Source organism: Agelaius phoeniceus, chromosome 16 (genome assembly GCF_051311805.1).
Source record: "Agelaius phoeniceus isolate bAgePho1 chromosome 16, bAgePho1.hap1, whole genome shotgun sequence".
NCBI lineage: Eukaryota > Metazoa > Chordata > Aves > Passeriformes > Icteridae > Agelaius > Agelaius phoeniceus.
This window is the reverse complement of record NC_135280.1, coordinates 9,345,905-9,361,490: the sequence shown is the minus strand read 5'-3', so window position 1 is coordinate 9,361,490 and position 15,586 is coordinate 9,345,905. Positions and strand designations below refer to the sequence as shown.

Sequence of the window (15,586 nt, the reverse complement as noted above, 5' to 3'; positions counted from 1 at the left end):
CGAGGAGACTAAAAGGTCTTTCTCTAACTTCTGTGAGTGTCCTAGTCTTTAACATAGAGCAAAGCTTGCACAGGAACACTCCCTGCTCCTTTGAAGGCAGTTTGGAAACAGGATGAAAGCTTTGTGCTAGCATACAGGGAGGAAGCAGAAGGTTCCTGAGTTAGGCCAGGCCCAGGCTGGTGCTGCCAGGGGGCTGCCCTGCAGGGCTGCAGGCAGTCAGACAGACAGACAGACAGACAGACAGACAGACAGACAGACCAGTCCTGCTCTGGGGACTGTGTAAGGAGCAGTTCCACTGCCCAGTGTCCTGCTGGCTGTAAGGGCATCCTTAGGCACACAGATAAACACACACACCTGGATCAGCCCTGTGGAGCCAGAGGTACTGACCAAGTTTGAAGCTCTAAAACTCCCCACAGGGCCACATCTAACTCTGCCTGTGAGTCTGTGCTATCCTGCCAGAGTTCCATAGGAGCAGGATCAGTCCTTACCTGTGTGCCAGAGCCACCTGCTGAGCTACTGTGCACTAGGAAATAATTGGCCCACCTGCAGGAGCTGTTGCCTTAGGCAAAGGAAAGCTTTGTATGTGCAGTATTTGCTACCAGTGTCTTCAGTGCAAATCTTTTCTATTCAGGTCAATGCATAATGGACCATTATTTAGCTCCTTTTTGTTTTATTGTTTTTAATTTTTACACCTCTTGAGCAATTTGTTAAGGGTGTGGACACATTTTCTGGGCACTATGCCCAGTTTAGTTTAATTTTCTACAAAATTATATACAGTGTCCCAGATACTGCATCAAGAAAAACTGGCTTATAAACTAATATATAAATAAATAAATAATAAGCATATTCCATGGCAAGTGCCATCTAGTTCCTTCACTGTACTTCTGTGACATTATGATTTCTCAATCAAGCAGCCCTATACTTTCAATTATTATAAAGTAAGTAGCTTCCTTTAAGTTACAGAGAGAAATCCTGAGCTGGATCTTGTTTTCAGATTGCTGGAACATTGCTTGGGTACACAGCTGAACAATACTGATGTTTTCTTGTGTTTATGACTAACATTATGTTATTAAGATATTAGATAGAGTTGTGATCAACATGTTAGAGAATACTCTGTTGATCCTGGAAAAGGTCAGAAGACAGTAACCACATGATTAATGGTATCAGAGTAATGCTCCCATTTGAAGCAGTGCTTAGACTGCAGAAATAGCAGAGCTGGCCTACATAGCAGAATAATAAAAATTCAACAGAAGAGATCTCACAAAGACATGTAGAAATGATGAAAAAGGAAAGCATTATATTGCAAAAACAATTTAAAATAAGTGGGGACCAAAACCATTAATATCTAGTTAATTTATGCAAATATCTCTCTATACAGAGGAAATTATTAACATCAATATTAATTCTAATTCCAGAGGCAGGTGAACACATTTCTGTGGGAAGGGAAAGAAAAAGTAAATGAAAGTTCCTAACTCCAGTGTGGGAGTCAAAACTGTGAGATCTAAGTATTTCCCCACTTTGTGAGAGTGGGTTTTCAGAAATCCTTTCCTCATTGCTCTTAGTCTGATGGTAAATATTGTTTGCTGTAGACTTTAAATAACACCCTGTATGATGGCAGATGAACTACTGCCTGTCTATGAAAATGCTAAGTTTTCTACCAGTTCAGGGTAGCTTTTTTCAAATGATTTTCAAGGAATTACCTGTCCAATTCCTCCTTCTGTATTAAGAAAAGATTACTCAGCATCAAGTTCTGGTTTTAATAACACAGCACCTATACTGTGTTAGCCAAACTCATACAATCTTCTCAGGGCAGAATAGCTCCTATAACTGAGAGCATGTCCTTATTCTCCACTGGAGTCAGAGAGAGTTAAAAATGTGTAGCAGCTTCAGTATCACTGAAGTACAAAGGAAATGCTGTACCTGCATTTTGTTCTTTTAGGGATTTGCCCATATAATGAAATGGATAAAGGGAGGCTTGTTCCCCAGTACATGACAAAATCCTTGAACAGATGTTTGCTTTGAAAAATTCCACATAGGCCAGGAGACTTTTAAAATACCTTCATGCATTTGTCTCACCTAAATATAGTCATACAGATTTTGTTCAGTATCTAAAGAAATTGTTATAGTCAGTCCCATTGAAAAGTTAAGCTTTTCACAGAGGGTCTTTACCTACACCTATTTACCCACTGGATGATTTTTTAAGGAAATGCAAAGTGCAAGATAATCTTCTAATCAGGAAGCAGAATCATTAAGACCTGTGCAGGGATATTGACTGCAGTATTACAGAAGTGGAGAAGTGTTACCTATGTAGGAATTCATGGCCAAGAATTATCCAAGTGTCACAAAACTTCAGCATTTCTCTTGCCATAAGATTTTTCTTTTTGTATATGTAATACTGGTTTGGGATGTTATAAAGCATGTGGAGCCAGGCATTTCCCTTATGGGTACAAGCTGAAAGAAGCTGAAACACAGAGGTTCATTCATGAAAGGTCACTTGTCATATTTTGCCTCCAAAACTGGGTCAAAACCCATAAGGGAAATAATTTGACACATTGGATTCAGGATTTTGGCAAGTCAGGCCATTTTTGGCCCCAACTACATGTCTTTTAAATGATCAACAAAAGACTTCAGTCCTGAGCTCAGCAGTGGGCACTTTCTTCCTTGTGAAGGAAGAAGGAAGAGCTCAGATGGTCCACAATATTTGTAAGACTGTAATACACTGTCAGAAGCACTGTTTTAAAAACCAGGAGTTACAGCATAAGAGCATAATTGTAAACATTTTCCTTTCAGTTCTTGGTTTGTTTGCACACTCTCCATAAGGATTAAGGAAGAAGACAAAAGGTGCAGTTGTATTTACAGAATAATCTCCTCATGCAACAGAGGTAAAGCTTTTTATTTTCTATTCATTTTTGAGAGAGAATTCTCCACTTGAACTGATGGAGCCTTCCAGGCCCATTGGTGTAGTCTCAAGCAGCAAGAACGTGCTGCCCTCATATGCCTGACAAAGCTCCTGGTCTGCTTCAGCAGGCAGATCCAATCTGTGTCCTCTGGTGCACAGCACTGCCACGTTCCCTCCCTCTGCCACAGCTCCCTCCTACACCAGCTGATTTCCTTATTCTCCTCAAAGCAGGAGGGGAAAGGAAGAGCTACTCTGGATACTACTATTACCTGCTTAGTCTTGGACACTGTAGCTGAAGGGAATACTCATCTCCTTTAAACATCAAGGAACAAATTTTAAAATAAGGAGAAAAAAAACATGTGAGGTCTAAAATGAAATACACCATGCAGAGTTAAATCTGTACTCCCCTCTCCATGCTCATCTTCCAGATTTACACCTCTGTGCCAACAGAAAGAAAACGTCAACAGTGCCATACCTGGCCTGTTTCCCCAAAGCAAAAGAAGTAACAAGCCCTTTCTCTCTAAGAATGGACAAGTCTTGACTTTTTTTCCTAAAGGGACTCACCCAAAAGAGACTTCTTCCTATGGATGTTTTTTCACTGATTAAATACATTTCCACAATGCTTTTTTCATTGTCAAATATATCAGGAAAATTCAGTGAAGTTAATGGAGTGTTCTTAGTTTGTTTTGGTATAGTAGTAAACAAAATTTAATGAAAGGCAGCTGTATGGAAACTATGCTGAGTTAATAAAGAAAGCTTTCTTTATTAACATTGTACCACTTTTACACACACCAGTGTCTTATTTCAATAGCAGATCTACTGACTGCAGATGAAGTAATGCAAGAAATTAAAAAGTGTGGCACAGTTTTGCTTCCTATTTAGAAGTCAATGTTCTTATTCCCACGTTTCAGGTCTCTGTTCATATTTTGAAATATTTTTTAGTAAATCTAAAATGGAAATGTATCATTTACATGAGTTATACTCAGTTCATTTTTCTTAAAAAATCAGCCCCCATAAAAAAATCAGTTTCCATTCTGCATTGTCTTTTTTGATAAGCAGTACTATCCCTTTCCTAGGTGAATTTTTTTCATAGAAATGAAGGGGATTCAAATTTTTCATGTAGCCATTGGCTAGGCAAGGGAAAGGACACAATCTTAGCTGAGGAAATAGATGACAAATCATTCTCTGTGTGTTTCTTGCTGCCAGCCAAAATGGAGTAACACTTATTACTTTTGCTTTGGCCTACCTAACACTCTCGATGCATTAAACTTCTGCTTATTTATAAGGTTCAGTACAGAAAAAAACGTGGGAGGTGTTCCTTTCTGTTTTGTTTTTCTGATGTTGTAGTGATGAATATTATAAAAGAAGGTGACTATGAACACAGCCTACATATTATATCAATTGTTGGTACTATTAACTGTTTGAACAGATAAATTATTTTTAAGCATTGCAGCCTTTTTTCAGAATATTAGTAGTGTAAAATGAGCTAGAATGGAATATTTTAGTTAAACACTCACTTGAGGACTAAGAGGTTACTTCAATTCTTCACTCAATGAATATATTTATAGATTGCCAAAGGGATTTACAAATCTAATTCCTTTTCAAATTAATGTTAAACCTATCCCACAACTGGAATAAGAGCGAACTTATTAAAAAAAAAAAAAGCCATAGATGATCTTTTTCAGAACATGACTAGCTATTATGTGTACTGAGTGGGTGACTGTTTTGCCATGTGATCATGACTTTCCAAGTTTCTATATAATCCTGCCTTGAAGAGTTTCATGTACAGGATCCCAGACGCTGTTAAGTAATCAAGGTAACAGACGACCTTTGCTAAGACCCACTTCAGCAACCTAATCTCTATGCATACATGACTCAAGGATATGAGAATGATTTTCCAATCCCCCATAATTCTACTTCCATAAACTGAGACAGAATATCCTTTCAGAATACTTTACACCTGTACTTTACATAGCAAATATTTCCACTCACAGAAGCAGGACCTTTTTAAGCCATAATTTGCAGGGATGTCTATAACTTCACTCTGTTCTGGGCTTTGGGAATGTTATGAGCCCTCTTTTTTTGCCTGCACAAAGACCCTATAGAGAGAGACTGAAGCAAGGGAGAGCTTTTTGCAAACAAGCTCTGTGGATTAAAATTTTTAAAAAATGGGACCCATGTATTGTTTTGCTCAATTTATATTCAAAATGTCTAAAGGATTATCATATCTTCCTCAACAAAAACCATCTTTGCCGAAGTGTCACTGACACACGCTGTTGACTAAAATTTCTGCAATGTGCTTTTCCCCTCAGTAGTAAAGCATATCCATATCAGCCAGTTTATAAATAGCAAATAATAGCTCATGGACTGGTGATGCATTTCAGGAGTATTTCTGTGACTTTCTCTGTTCATTTCAAAATAAGCAGTTAATCAAAAAGTCATGCAGAAACTTCAGTAAAAATGAGGCTCCAGGTGTTGAGTTGATCTCTTGGACTGTCTTTCAAAGGATGACTCTTCAGCTAAGCCTTAAAGATTGTGGGCTACACCATCAGCAGTCGGGGCAAGAGGAAGTTTTCTGCCACACTGCACATCCAGTAGAAGGTATCCTTTCATTGTATTTCATCACTGAAGTTGCCCAATATGCTGGGATCTATTTAGACTCTTTAATGGATCTGTTTGCCTTTTTTAATGCCTTTCCCCCATCTGCTTTACTTTCATGTGCCTGGGATTAGCATAAAGAATCAGACAGGCTGCAAACTTGACAAATGTGTTATGCCTTGATTTTGAACTGCTGTGACAATCTGCTTTTGGAATATGTTGTTAAAGACACTGGGCTCTGTCCCGAGTTGCCCACCTGCCTATCCACCACTAGGCAGCCAGGATCTGGAGTAGATGGTACACAGCATTCCTAACTCTAGGTGGGGGAGGTTCTCTTTGATATAACTCAGCCATTACACCGTGGAGACAGTTAGAACACACAAATACATGGATGAGGCAAGACTTTCATATTCCATTTTTTACCTCTCAACAGTAGCTGAAAAAATGTTAAGAAATTCTACAATAGCTTTTCCTTTTTGTGTCTTCCTCTTCCCTTCCACCCTGACTCATTTTCACAGCTTAGAAATTTTACAAATAGCTCACACACTTGCAAGGGCTGGAGGAGTAGGGAAGGTCCTGCCAAAACCATTTTGCAGCTGGAGAAGGAGGGTGAGATGGCATTTGTTTACATCCTTCTGTTGAGAAGTAAAAACATTTTCCAATCTTTGAAACTGTTGGAAGAGGGAACACATCAGGCTTTCTATAATTCAGTGTTGCTGGTTTCAGAATTTGTTTCTCTATTTATGCACAGTCTATCTGGGAACACTTGCTGGATCTTGTTAGGGAGAGGGTCGGGCACTGCAGATAAAAATGGACTACTGTCTGTGCAGACTCCACAATTATCCCTCATCTTCCTCAATATGCATGTTCTGTGGTAACCTGGGCTGGGGGCACCACAGGAGCTCTGCTCAGCAAAGTTGGTCTCTCTCGGTCGCCTTGCAGGGGAATGCAGCCTGCCTGGCAGGAGTTGTTTGTTTGGCAGGGACACATGGGCTCCTCTCTCCTCTCTAGGGGCTGGGCAGAAGCTGGGGGGGAAGGGGACCCTGCTGCCTGGCACTCAGCCTTACCTGGACATGTGCTCCCGCTGGGGTCTGTGTGCCTTCTCCAGCCCTAGTTTGGTGAAGATCCCCACCAGCACCATGACTGCTACAACCCCACAGATGATGTAGACAATAAGGTTGGTTTTATCCCGGGTAGGGTCATGCAGAGGGTCGTCTATGCGGGAAGGAGGCTTCCCAGTGTTCATCCACAACGGCGTCTCATAGTTTGTGCAGGTGCTTTGATCCAGCCTCGTCTTCTTGAACTTGCAGCAAAACCTGAAGCCACAAGTGCCACAGCAGAAGATGAACTCCCCCGAGCTGCAGTTAAAGGGGGGGTCCCACTGCCCCATCACGTCAAAGTAGCCCCTGCAGAAGTCTGGGGTGGGAGGTGGCTCGGAGGGGTCTATCTGCTCCCCGAGGCTGGAGTGGTTTCCTCCCGAGAGCACCACAAAGCTCCCCAGCTGCTGGCCAGCTTTCTCCTGAGCCCGACACACCAGCGTGAGAAGGTCCGCCACCAAGTAGCCGAAGAGCAGCCGAATAAAGCCTTCCATTCTGCCTCCCAGCCCCGGCTCAGCGATGCTGCTGCCGCCGCCGCTCGAGCTGCTGGATGCTGCGCTGCGCCAGGAGCTGAACATAAAGGGGCTCCGTCAGGAGCCGGGCGTCCGCTCAGCCCGCGCTCGCCTCCAGCACCACGGACAGCCCCGAACGGGCCGGGCAGGGTCCGCAGCCCCCGCGCAGGGTCCGCAGCCCGGCCCCGCTCCGCTCCGGAGCAGCGAGCGCGCGGCACTTGTGGAGCGGAGTGCGCGTGAGAGGGAGCGCGGGAGGAGGAGGAGGAGGAGAAGGAGGAGGAGGAGGAGGAGGAGGAAGAGGAGGACCGAGGGGTGGAGGTGGCGGCGGCGTGCGGGGCACCGCGCCGGGCTGGCAGAGGGGCGTGGAGGGGCCGCCAAGCGGGAGGGCTGAGGCGAGGGCGCTGCAGGGGCGGGAGGAGGAGAAGGGCGAGCGAGGATCCTCCCCGCGCAGCCTGGTGCCAGCGCGGGGCGCCGGGGGCACCCACCCTCCGCTCCCCCGCGGAGCCCGGCGCGCTCTCTCGCACAACTCCCTCAGACACCCGCCGAGCCCCGCCCGCGGCCGGGCTGCCAGGGCAGGGCGCGGGAGGCTGGACGGACCCGCCGCGGCATCCAGCCGCCGGGGAAGGGAGATGTGCCGCGGCGGGCGGGCGAGCGCGGTGCCAGCGGGGAGAGCCCAGCCCGTCCTCTGAGGCGGCCGCGGGAAGCGGCGTGCCAGAGACGGGGCTGCCCGCCCGCCTGTCCCCCCTGGCAGCCCCGCTGAGGGGCCGGCGACTTCTCCCTTTCTCCCTCCCTCTCCCTCTCTCTCTCTTCCTCCCTTCCAGCCCCTCTGTGGAGCTTTCCGTCCTCGCGTCAGCCCCGCCGCAGAGCCGCCCCCCGCCTCGCCCCCCTCACCCGCTCCCCGCCATCCCTTACATAAGAGACCTCCCGTCCCGGCGGGCGCTCCTGACAGGTGCGGCTCCAAAAGCGCGGGAGCGCCTCCTCGTCCCTCGCCTCCCTCAGCCCGGCCCGCGCCGAGCGGGGTAGGGGACAGCCGGCCCAGGCTGGGCTGCGCTGGGCGAACGTGGGGCAGCTCCGCGGCAGGAGAGCTCCTCTGCCGATAAGTAGAGCGCTCCTTCTCCCGGGAACTCCTCTCCGAGCGCTCTCCGGAGACGCACTCACCTGCGAGGCCAAGGCAGGTGCCGCGGGCGGAGCGGCGCCCATGGGGCCGCGCCTCCGCTAAGGCCGGGCGGGAGCGGGCTCTGCCCCGGCCCCGGCGTGCCGAGCACAGGTACGGCGGTGCTCGCAGTGCATGCTGCCGAGCGGGGCTTTGTCTGCTAAACATGAGCTGCTCCCGCGCATCATTTATTTAAAAATCTCCTTATAGTGTCTGTCAGTTGGCTCCAGAGGGCACGGTGAGGCAGCGGGTTGTTTGCGAGATACAGAATTGAAATAACTTCCCCCAAACAGAGAACTGACTCTGGGAAAGACTTTTTAGTGATTCGCTCTCCATCGCTGTCACTTAACTCTCTCATCTCTGTCGTTTGGTTCGGTGGTAACCTGTGCAAGTAGCAATAATATTATCCTGAATACTATGCTGCCACCAAATGTAGGAAATAAGCCCACTATGGCGCGATTTAACAGTGTGGGCTGGTGCTGAAAGCCGCTTCCCTTTTCCTGCCTTGCCGTGGCCTCCAGGGCTGCCCTTGGCTCTGGGGAAGGCTGGAGTGCTGGGGCTCTGCCACGCCAGGCTGCCCTCCCTCTCCCTCTGCATCCCCGACGCTCTTCAGGAACTTGGGCCAAGTCCGTGTGGAGTTGTTACGCAGTAAATAAATGGAAAGGTGAGGCAGAGGACAAAGCAGACGTTTGGAATCTGAGAGGCCTGTAGTTAGCTAATTGCAATCCTTTGCCTTCTCTTAAAAATAGACTCTAAGTACAGTGATGATTCCACTGAATGCTTTGACAGTAAGCCTGGCATCTTTGTCCAGGAGGTAGGTTAGAAAGCCCCTTTTTTTCTCAGCAGAGAAAAACAATCAGTCCCAGCCAAAAACCAGCCTTTCTGGGTTTTAATATTTAATTCTTAAAACCTCCACCTCATCAACATCCCCTTTCAAGTCTCCTCTGAAATCATATCATTCCTCCCTTGTGTATACTTCTCTCTGCTATTATTTATTATTTAACACTTTGTGATGCAGTTTGTGCTGAAAATACTGCACAAAATGAATCTTTTCCATACTTATTATTGCACCTAGAGACATTTAAGGTCCAGTCTGTCAAGCACTTAAGATTATGCAAGTTTCCCTGTTGATTTGACGGCTAAAAAGCTGCTTAAATATTTTGCATGATTAGTGCTATACATGTATGGAAATAATAACATCCAAAACCGATTTATTTTATGGGTTGTTAATCCTGACCAAATATGGTACAAGTTTCTTGTTTTGCTGAGTTCCTAGGGTTTTCCTTGAGAATTCCCCTACAAAAAAGAAGCCCGAAGGATTTAGGCTAGAACCTGACATCTGTGGGATTCAGGTCCATGAGATCAGAACTCAACCCTAAGTGACATGTGCTTGGGAAAAAGCAGGAGGGTGATCAAACCTTCTTGAAAAAAAAACATTTTTTATAGCACCAAGAGATTTTGGATCAGACCTATGGAACCCAGAACCCATAAATCATGCTATCCTTAATTAATTTTAAGTTACTTCAGTTGTTATGCTTTCTCTGCCAGTTAGTTGTATTAGCAGTGATTTTGGCTGTACCACGTCTTATAATTCTAATAGTGAGCTGGAGTTGTTCTAGACTGAGGCACAAACCATTTTTACTAGACCTGTGGCAGTGTGCTTTAATGGCTTCATAGCATACATTTCTAAGAACACCTGCATGACCAAAATATAAACCCATTTGTTACAATAAATGGAAATAAAACTAGTTGAGAGAAATTAGTATTACACACAGTACTGAGGCACATTTTGGGTCATTGTGTGATTTTATAAAAGTTTTCACAATTAAGTCAGTCAATAAGTGTCTTATTTATTTCAGGTATGCTGAAGAAGTTGAGAAACATCAAAGATTTCATGTTTTCACACCATCATCTTCCACTTTCAAGACTTCAAGAATTTCAAGACTTCTCTTTTTGACATTGCTTTAAGGTAAGTAATAATTGCCTACTTTTCTACAGATTTATCCCATAAGGAACGTTCTTTGCCTGTGAAATAACTGAGAGGATGAATGTTTCAACCTGAAACTACAGAATTCTCTTTACTCAAGTGCAAATCCATTTAATTAAGTGGAATTCTTACTTTAGGCACCAGCCATATACAAAATTCTTCTTATATTTTCCCTCTAATTTCTTTGACTTGTTTTCACCAAGATGATGTGAATCAATGGCAATGCTTGTGGTTCAACTTTAACCTAGAAAATAGGCACCGTTCCTGGTAAATTCAGTAGCAATGTGTACTCATGTCACAGGGAAGCTGCATATACACTCATACTCTGTTTATAGAATTCTGTGTGGAATTGTATATAGAACTGATTCTTGCAGGATTTTTTTATGTAAATAAGAGAGTTTGAAAAAGAGTAAAATTAGGAGAGAAAGTCAGTGAGTTAACCTGAATGTTGAGGTGGGGGCAAATATGAAGAGTAGAGAACAACTAGACCATATGGAGCAATTACAATTATCATGTTCAAAATTCTTTATTTCATTTTTATTTATAACAATGTTGATGCAACCTTTGAGTATTTCCCTGGGAGAATAGTCCTGACAGAGAGAATAGTCCTTTGCAGAACATTGAGTCAATGGAGCTTTCTAGCTAATTATAATTTCCCAAAAAATGCCCTTTAGCTCAATCATTATTATTAACTGACATTCCAGAGCTGCAAATATTTGTCAGAAAAAAGCAGCTAGACCTGACCTCAGGCAGTGTTGATGTGAAAGTATTGTGTGTAATTTGTGATAAGAAGTGTCATGTGGAAATTGGAATGAAGCAGTCAACGTCTGTTTCCTTGGTAGTCACTTCCTGCTGTAGTGGGGTGTCTGGATGTAGATACAAAATGTTTTGTTGCTAGAGAACAGAAGAAGTGATGGTTCTTCTGTGCCAGATCAAGTGGCAGCAGGTCTGCAATCACTGTCTTTGAAAGAACAAGTCAGTGGTGGAAGATATCTGCTGGGCAGCACTAGGGAAGCTTGAGACCTGGAAGAAGTCTTAGCAGACACGAGTTAAAGAACTCTTTAAAGACAGAGTTAAAGAAGTGTGTTTTACCAAGGAGGCTACAAGTGACATAATGTTGATGGATACTGAAAAAAAGTCCTATGATTCACAAATACTGTAAACACCCTGAATCACACAACACAGAAGTCTGGGGTTTTTTTAACAGCTCTACATTGTTGAATTTGCATAGATCAGAGAGCCCCATTAGCTTCTATCAAGTTCTGTCACTCCTGTATGAGCAGTGTCCTTCCCCAGAGGTATTAGTCTTGCTGGGTGGTTAAAATGCATTTGGTTTTAGTTACATAGCAAACACTTCATAAGCCTTTGCTCTTTTAACCAGTAACTGCAATCATTAGTGTATCAGTACAACAATGTGTGAAATCCCAACCTGCATTGTGTTGACACTAAATACACTTCTGCTTTTATAAATAGTGAGCACACATCTTCCAACTAACCTTTCCCTTTTCATTAAAAAATATGCACAAACAGACTAGGACAGAAGCAGCTTGTTCTCATAACTTCATGGATTCATAGCAATTTTAACAAGAACATCTCACATTGAGCACTTCTTTGTTATTGTCATCAGGTCTCAAAAAATACACTTTGCATGTAGCAAAGGGATCACCATCAAGAGATTTTAATGAGCCAAGAGGTGCTGCATGAATGAAAAACCATGAGAGACTTGGTTTTATGGCTTACTGAGGAGGAATATAATTATTGCAATTCTATAATGTAGAAATTACCTTTGTAACCTAATATTTTTCCTCTTCAGTCTTCTTGTAAAACCTAAACTGTAATAATTACATGGGTTGGGTTTTAGGCAGGCAGTAACCGCAGCCATATTTGGAGTGGACTTCATGAAATCCCAAGAGTTCTTGTAGCTTCAGCTTAATTCAAAGGAGATTAAGAAGATTCAGATAAATGTAGAGGGTAAACAGAGTACTTGCAAATAAACATACAAGAGCAAATACATGTATAGTGCAAATGCCTTCAGTATACAGCAGTGAGAAGAAAGTGCCAACAGGTCTAAAGCAGCTTCCAGCAGCGCGGCTGAAAAACGAGCTGTGCCCTCAGGTTTGCCTGTTGCACAGCTACTGCTCTGATCCTGAACAAGGAAAGCTGACAGCCAGTTTCTTTCTTTGGCAAAACTGATGTTACTTTTGAATTGCAGCAGTATTGCAAGTACCAGTGAACAAGGTACGTTTCTGCTTGTTACAACTTAGACTGACCTGGAATTTAGATCTGGAGTGATTGACCAGGTGTCTGAGGACTACTGCAGCTGACAAAGAAAGCTCTGCAGATCATTGCAACCTTGTGCCAACAAAATCTTTATCTTGTTAACAAAAAAAAAAAGGATAAAAAAGATAAATAAAAGCTACACAGGATCAAAAAACTTGGAACTGCTTTTGTATCTTTCCAAAAGCAAATCACCTTTGTTCCCATGAGTTCAACTTTTCAAGGCAGAAAGGAAGACTTTCCAAACAGGTCTAAAATAGCATTAAAAATTGTCAAGGTTAAAGTGAGTATAATAGGCTGTATATTGTGCCTGAGCATAGAGAAGCTGTGCTTAGATATAGAGCAGGACACAGAGAAAATTTTCTGATCATCTGCTGTTTGATTCTGGCATATGTTAGACCAGCTGAGGAGCAGATCTAACCAATACCTCTTCTAAAACTCCTCAGCAACTGAGATAAAGAGGTAGACAAGTTTAGACTACAGTGTGCATTCTTCAGGCCTCGAACGTCCATGGACAGAAGGCAGAACAAGAAGTCAAATCAATGAGTCAGTTAAAGTCTGCCAGTTTCAGCACTAATAACCCTCAAGGCCTATGGAAGTGAACAACTTGATCTTCACAGAAAGGTAAAGTTGCTGTGTTACTTAACTAACAAAATATTTTAGCCACCATATATTTTGCATGTCTTCCAAAATGTTCTGTCAAGCAACCAAAATCAAAAATTCTTACTGAAAATTAGACCTTTTTAGTGTGCTTCCCTGATAATAAGCTTTAATGATGTCTCCCTGTATCACTGTCACAACATGCCCATCAGGAGCTTGATGTATTTTGAGTCTTACATATAGTACTAATATATAGATGCAGGAACTTTCAGATTTATGAATAAGAAAATTTCTCTTGACAGTTCCATTTCTAAAGGATGCTAACTGTTAAAAAGATGTTCAGGGTTTTAAAATGCTAAGTCACGAGACAGAGGAAATAAGTGGCACAAAGTAATTATGGTCAGAGTTCTGTGATACCTTTTTAATTCTCTGACACAGTTACCAGTGCCAGGTGATGCTGTCACCAGTGCTCAGGTGGCTGTCAGATTCACTTATGTGACTGTAGGCCTGGCCAAGAGGGTCAGATGTCAAGAAGATTAAACATCCAAAGACCAGCTCAGGATCTACTAAATTCAACAACTGTCCTCTCACTAATTTAAAATGGAAACTGCACTGCACTGAGTGATTTTGCTCAAGAGATGCTGAATAATCACAGCTTACATGAAACCACCAGATATCTGAGTGGTCAGTACATCTGAAACCGGGTCACATATTTGAAAGCCCAATAATGAATTCAGAAACTAAATTCAGGCCCATATGTTGGAAAGCTGTTGACGTGCACAAACACACACACAGGTTCCAGGCCACTCTTTTAGGCAGATGGTAGCAACTGTCCCTTCTTGACTCCACTTGACAGCCAACTATAAAGAGCAGTGCTAAAGCTGGCTCCAAAGGGATTTGCTCCTCTGTCCTTTAGCATGAAAGCCAGTGAGAAGAAATAACCCATCAAGCAGGTATAATGACAGATGGGTCAAAAAGCCAGGAAGATTTCAAGGTGGAAGAGTAAATGCCATTCCTTATGTTTTCTTTCTAGACAGCATTCTGATAATGCTAACAGTATTCATCATTAATATTTCTGAGCACAGTGCAACTCTGCTACACCTACATAAATGCAGTATCTATCTAGAACATCTGTCTAGGTACTCTGTTTTACTATCTTGAATGAAAAGGCATCAATCTCATTTGCTTGCTCTTTGCATAAAGGCAATATTAAACTGAAAATTTAATGCATAGAGTAACTAATGTGTAGCAGAACATTTTTAATAATATTTTGGTGGTTTTATAACATATATTTGCCTAGACTTTTTTTATTATTGTGAAAGTGCAGTGATCCCACAGCTGGATAAATAATAGGAGAAATAAAAGGATTTTAACTGCATTGTGAAATGCACATCAGGGAGTCTTAAGAAGTGCTGCAAAAAGATGCTGACAGCAGATTCTTGTGGTATCTTTTTGTTCTAGTGTTTACTTAAATCAGCAGATTATCTCTAACCTGCTAAATATAATCCAATGTTAATAAAATATTTAGGATATCTGTTCCCTAATACATATATTTTGGAGATTATTGCAGAGTACAATAAGGTTAAACACAGTTTTATCAGAAAACACTGGTATCTGAGAGTACAGCTTCAGAATGGATTGTTTAATCTGTAATCAATATAGGCAAGAAACTCAGAAGTAAAATGTAAAGAAGCTGTAAAAGGAATATTTCAGTGTAATATGGAAATAATATATATATGTATATATGTATATATATACAAATATATATATACACACAGGCACATCTATAGGGGCAGTTGTAACCGAATACTTGGTAAGAGGACAACTCACAATTTTCTTGGGTGTATGTGGTGATGAGTCTGTCATTCACTCCCACACACCTGATAGAAAACTGGCCTTTTTGAAGGCAATTTTGTAATTTCTGTAAACCTTGAACCCTTAAATAGGATTTTCCAGTTTAACAAATTCTCCCTGTGAATTTAGGGATTGATCTTCTTTAAAAAGAAAAAATAACAAAATTTAAAAGGAAATTGTTCATCATTTCTATGCAAACTAGAACAGTTGACATGAGCCTTGATAATATGATTAAGAAAGACATAATTTACATGGCTGAACAATAGGATCATTTTCCTACATAAACAATCCAAATATTTCAACACATAAAATGACCATAAATGAAAAAGAGCAGATATCTCATAATACCCAATTATCTCACTTGTTTCTGTCATAATGTTTAGCTCAAGTTAACAAAAAAAAAAAGAAAACACTAAAACACTTGCACAGCAAGATCAGAAATAGATCCTCCATGTAAAGCCTCAGCCTGGGTCCAGTTTTCAAATTTTTTGTCTCATTGCACAGGATGTGTTTAGTATTAGGTCTGTTGACTATCTAATTATTGATAGCTGTATGCAATGGAGTGAAGACTTCACTCTAAGGAACAAGATTTTATAAGTTTATTCTCAT

At 42.4% G+C, this 15,586-nt stretch overlaps 2 protein-coding genes across 4 annotated transcripts in view; one reads left to right on the top strand and one right to left on the bottom strand.

The window, feature by feature from the left end:
- Nucleotides 1-8,597, bottom strand: part of SHISA9 (shisa family member 9) — a 179,283-nt gene extending 170,686 nt beyond the window's left edge. The window contains exons 1-2 of one of the 3 annotated variants that reach the window (XM_077187118.1): nt 8,265-8,597; nt 6,565-7,164 (exon numbers count right to left, since the gene is read on the bottom strand). In XM_077187118.1, the coding sequence (XP_077043233.1) occupies nt 6,565-7,088 (524 nt within the window). In that variant the 5' untranslated portion in view covers nt 7,089-7,164; nt 8,265-8,597. Of the gene's footprint in view, nt 1-6,564; nt 7,307-8,018; nt 8,209-8,264 lie in introns of those variants that run through there. The other 2 variants (XM_077187117.1, XM_054643606.2) reach the window with 2 other exon arrangements.
- A 1,521-nt stretch (nt 8,598-10,118) lies between these two features.
- The window catches only part of CPPED1 (calcineurin like phosphoesterase domain containing 1), a 54,290-nt gene continuing 48,822 nt past the window's right edge, over nt 10,119-15,586 (top strand). The window contains exon 1 of the mRNA XM_054643658.2: nt 10,119-10,228. The gene's annotated coding sequence lies outside the window, so the exon portion shown is untranslated. The remainder of the gene's footprint in view (nt 10,229-15,586) is intronic.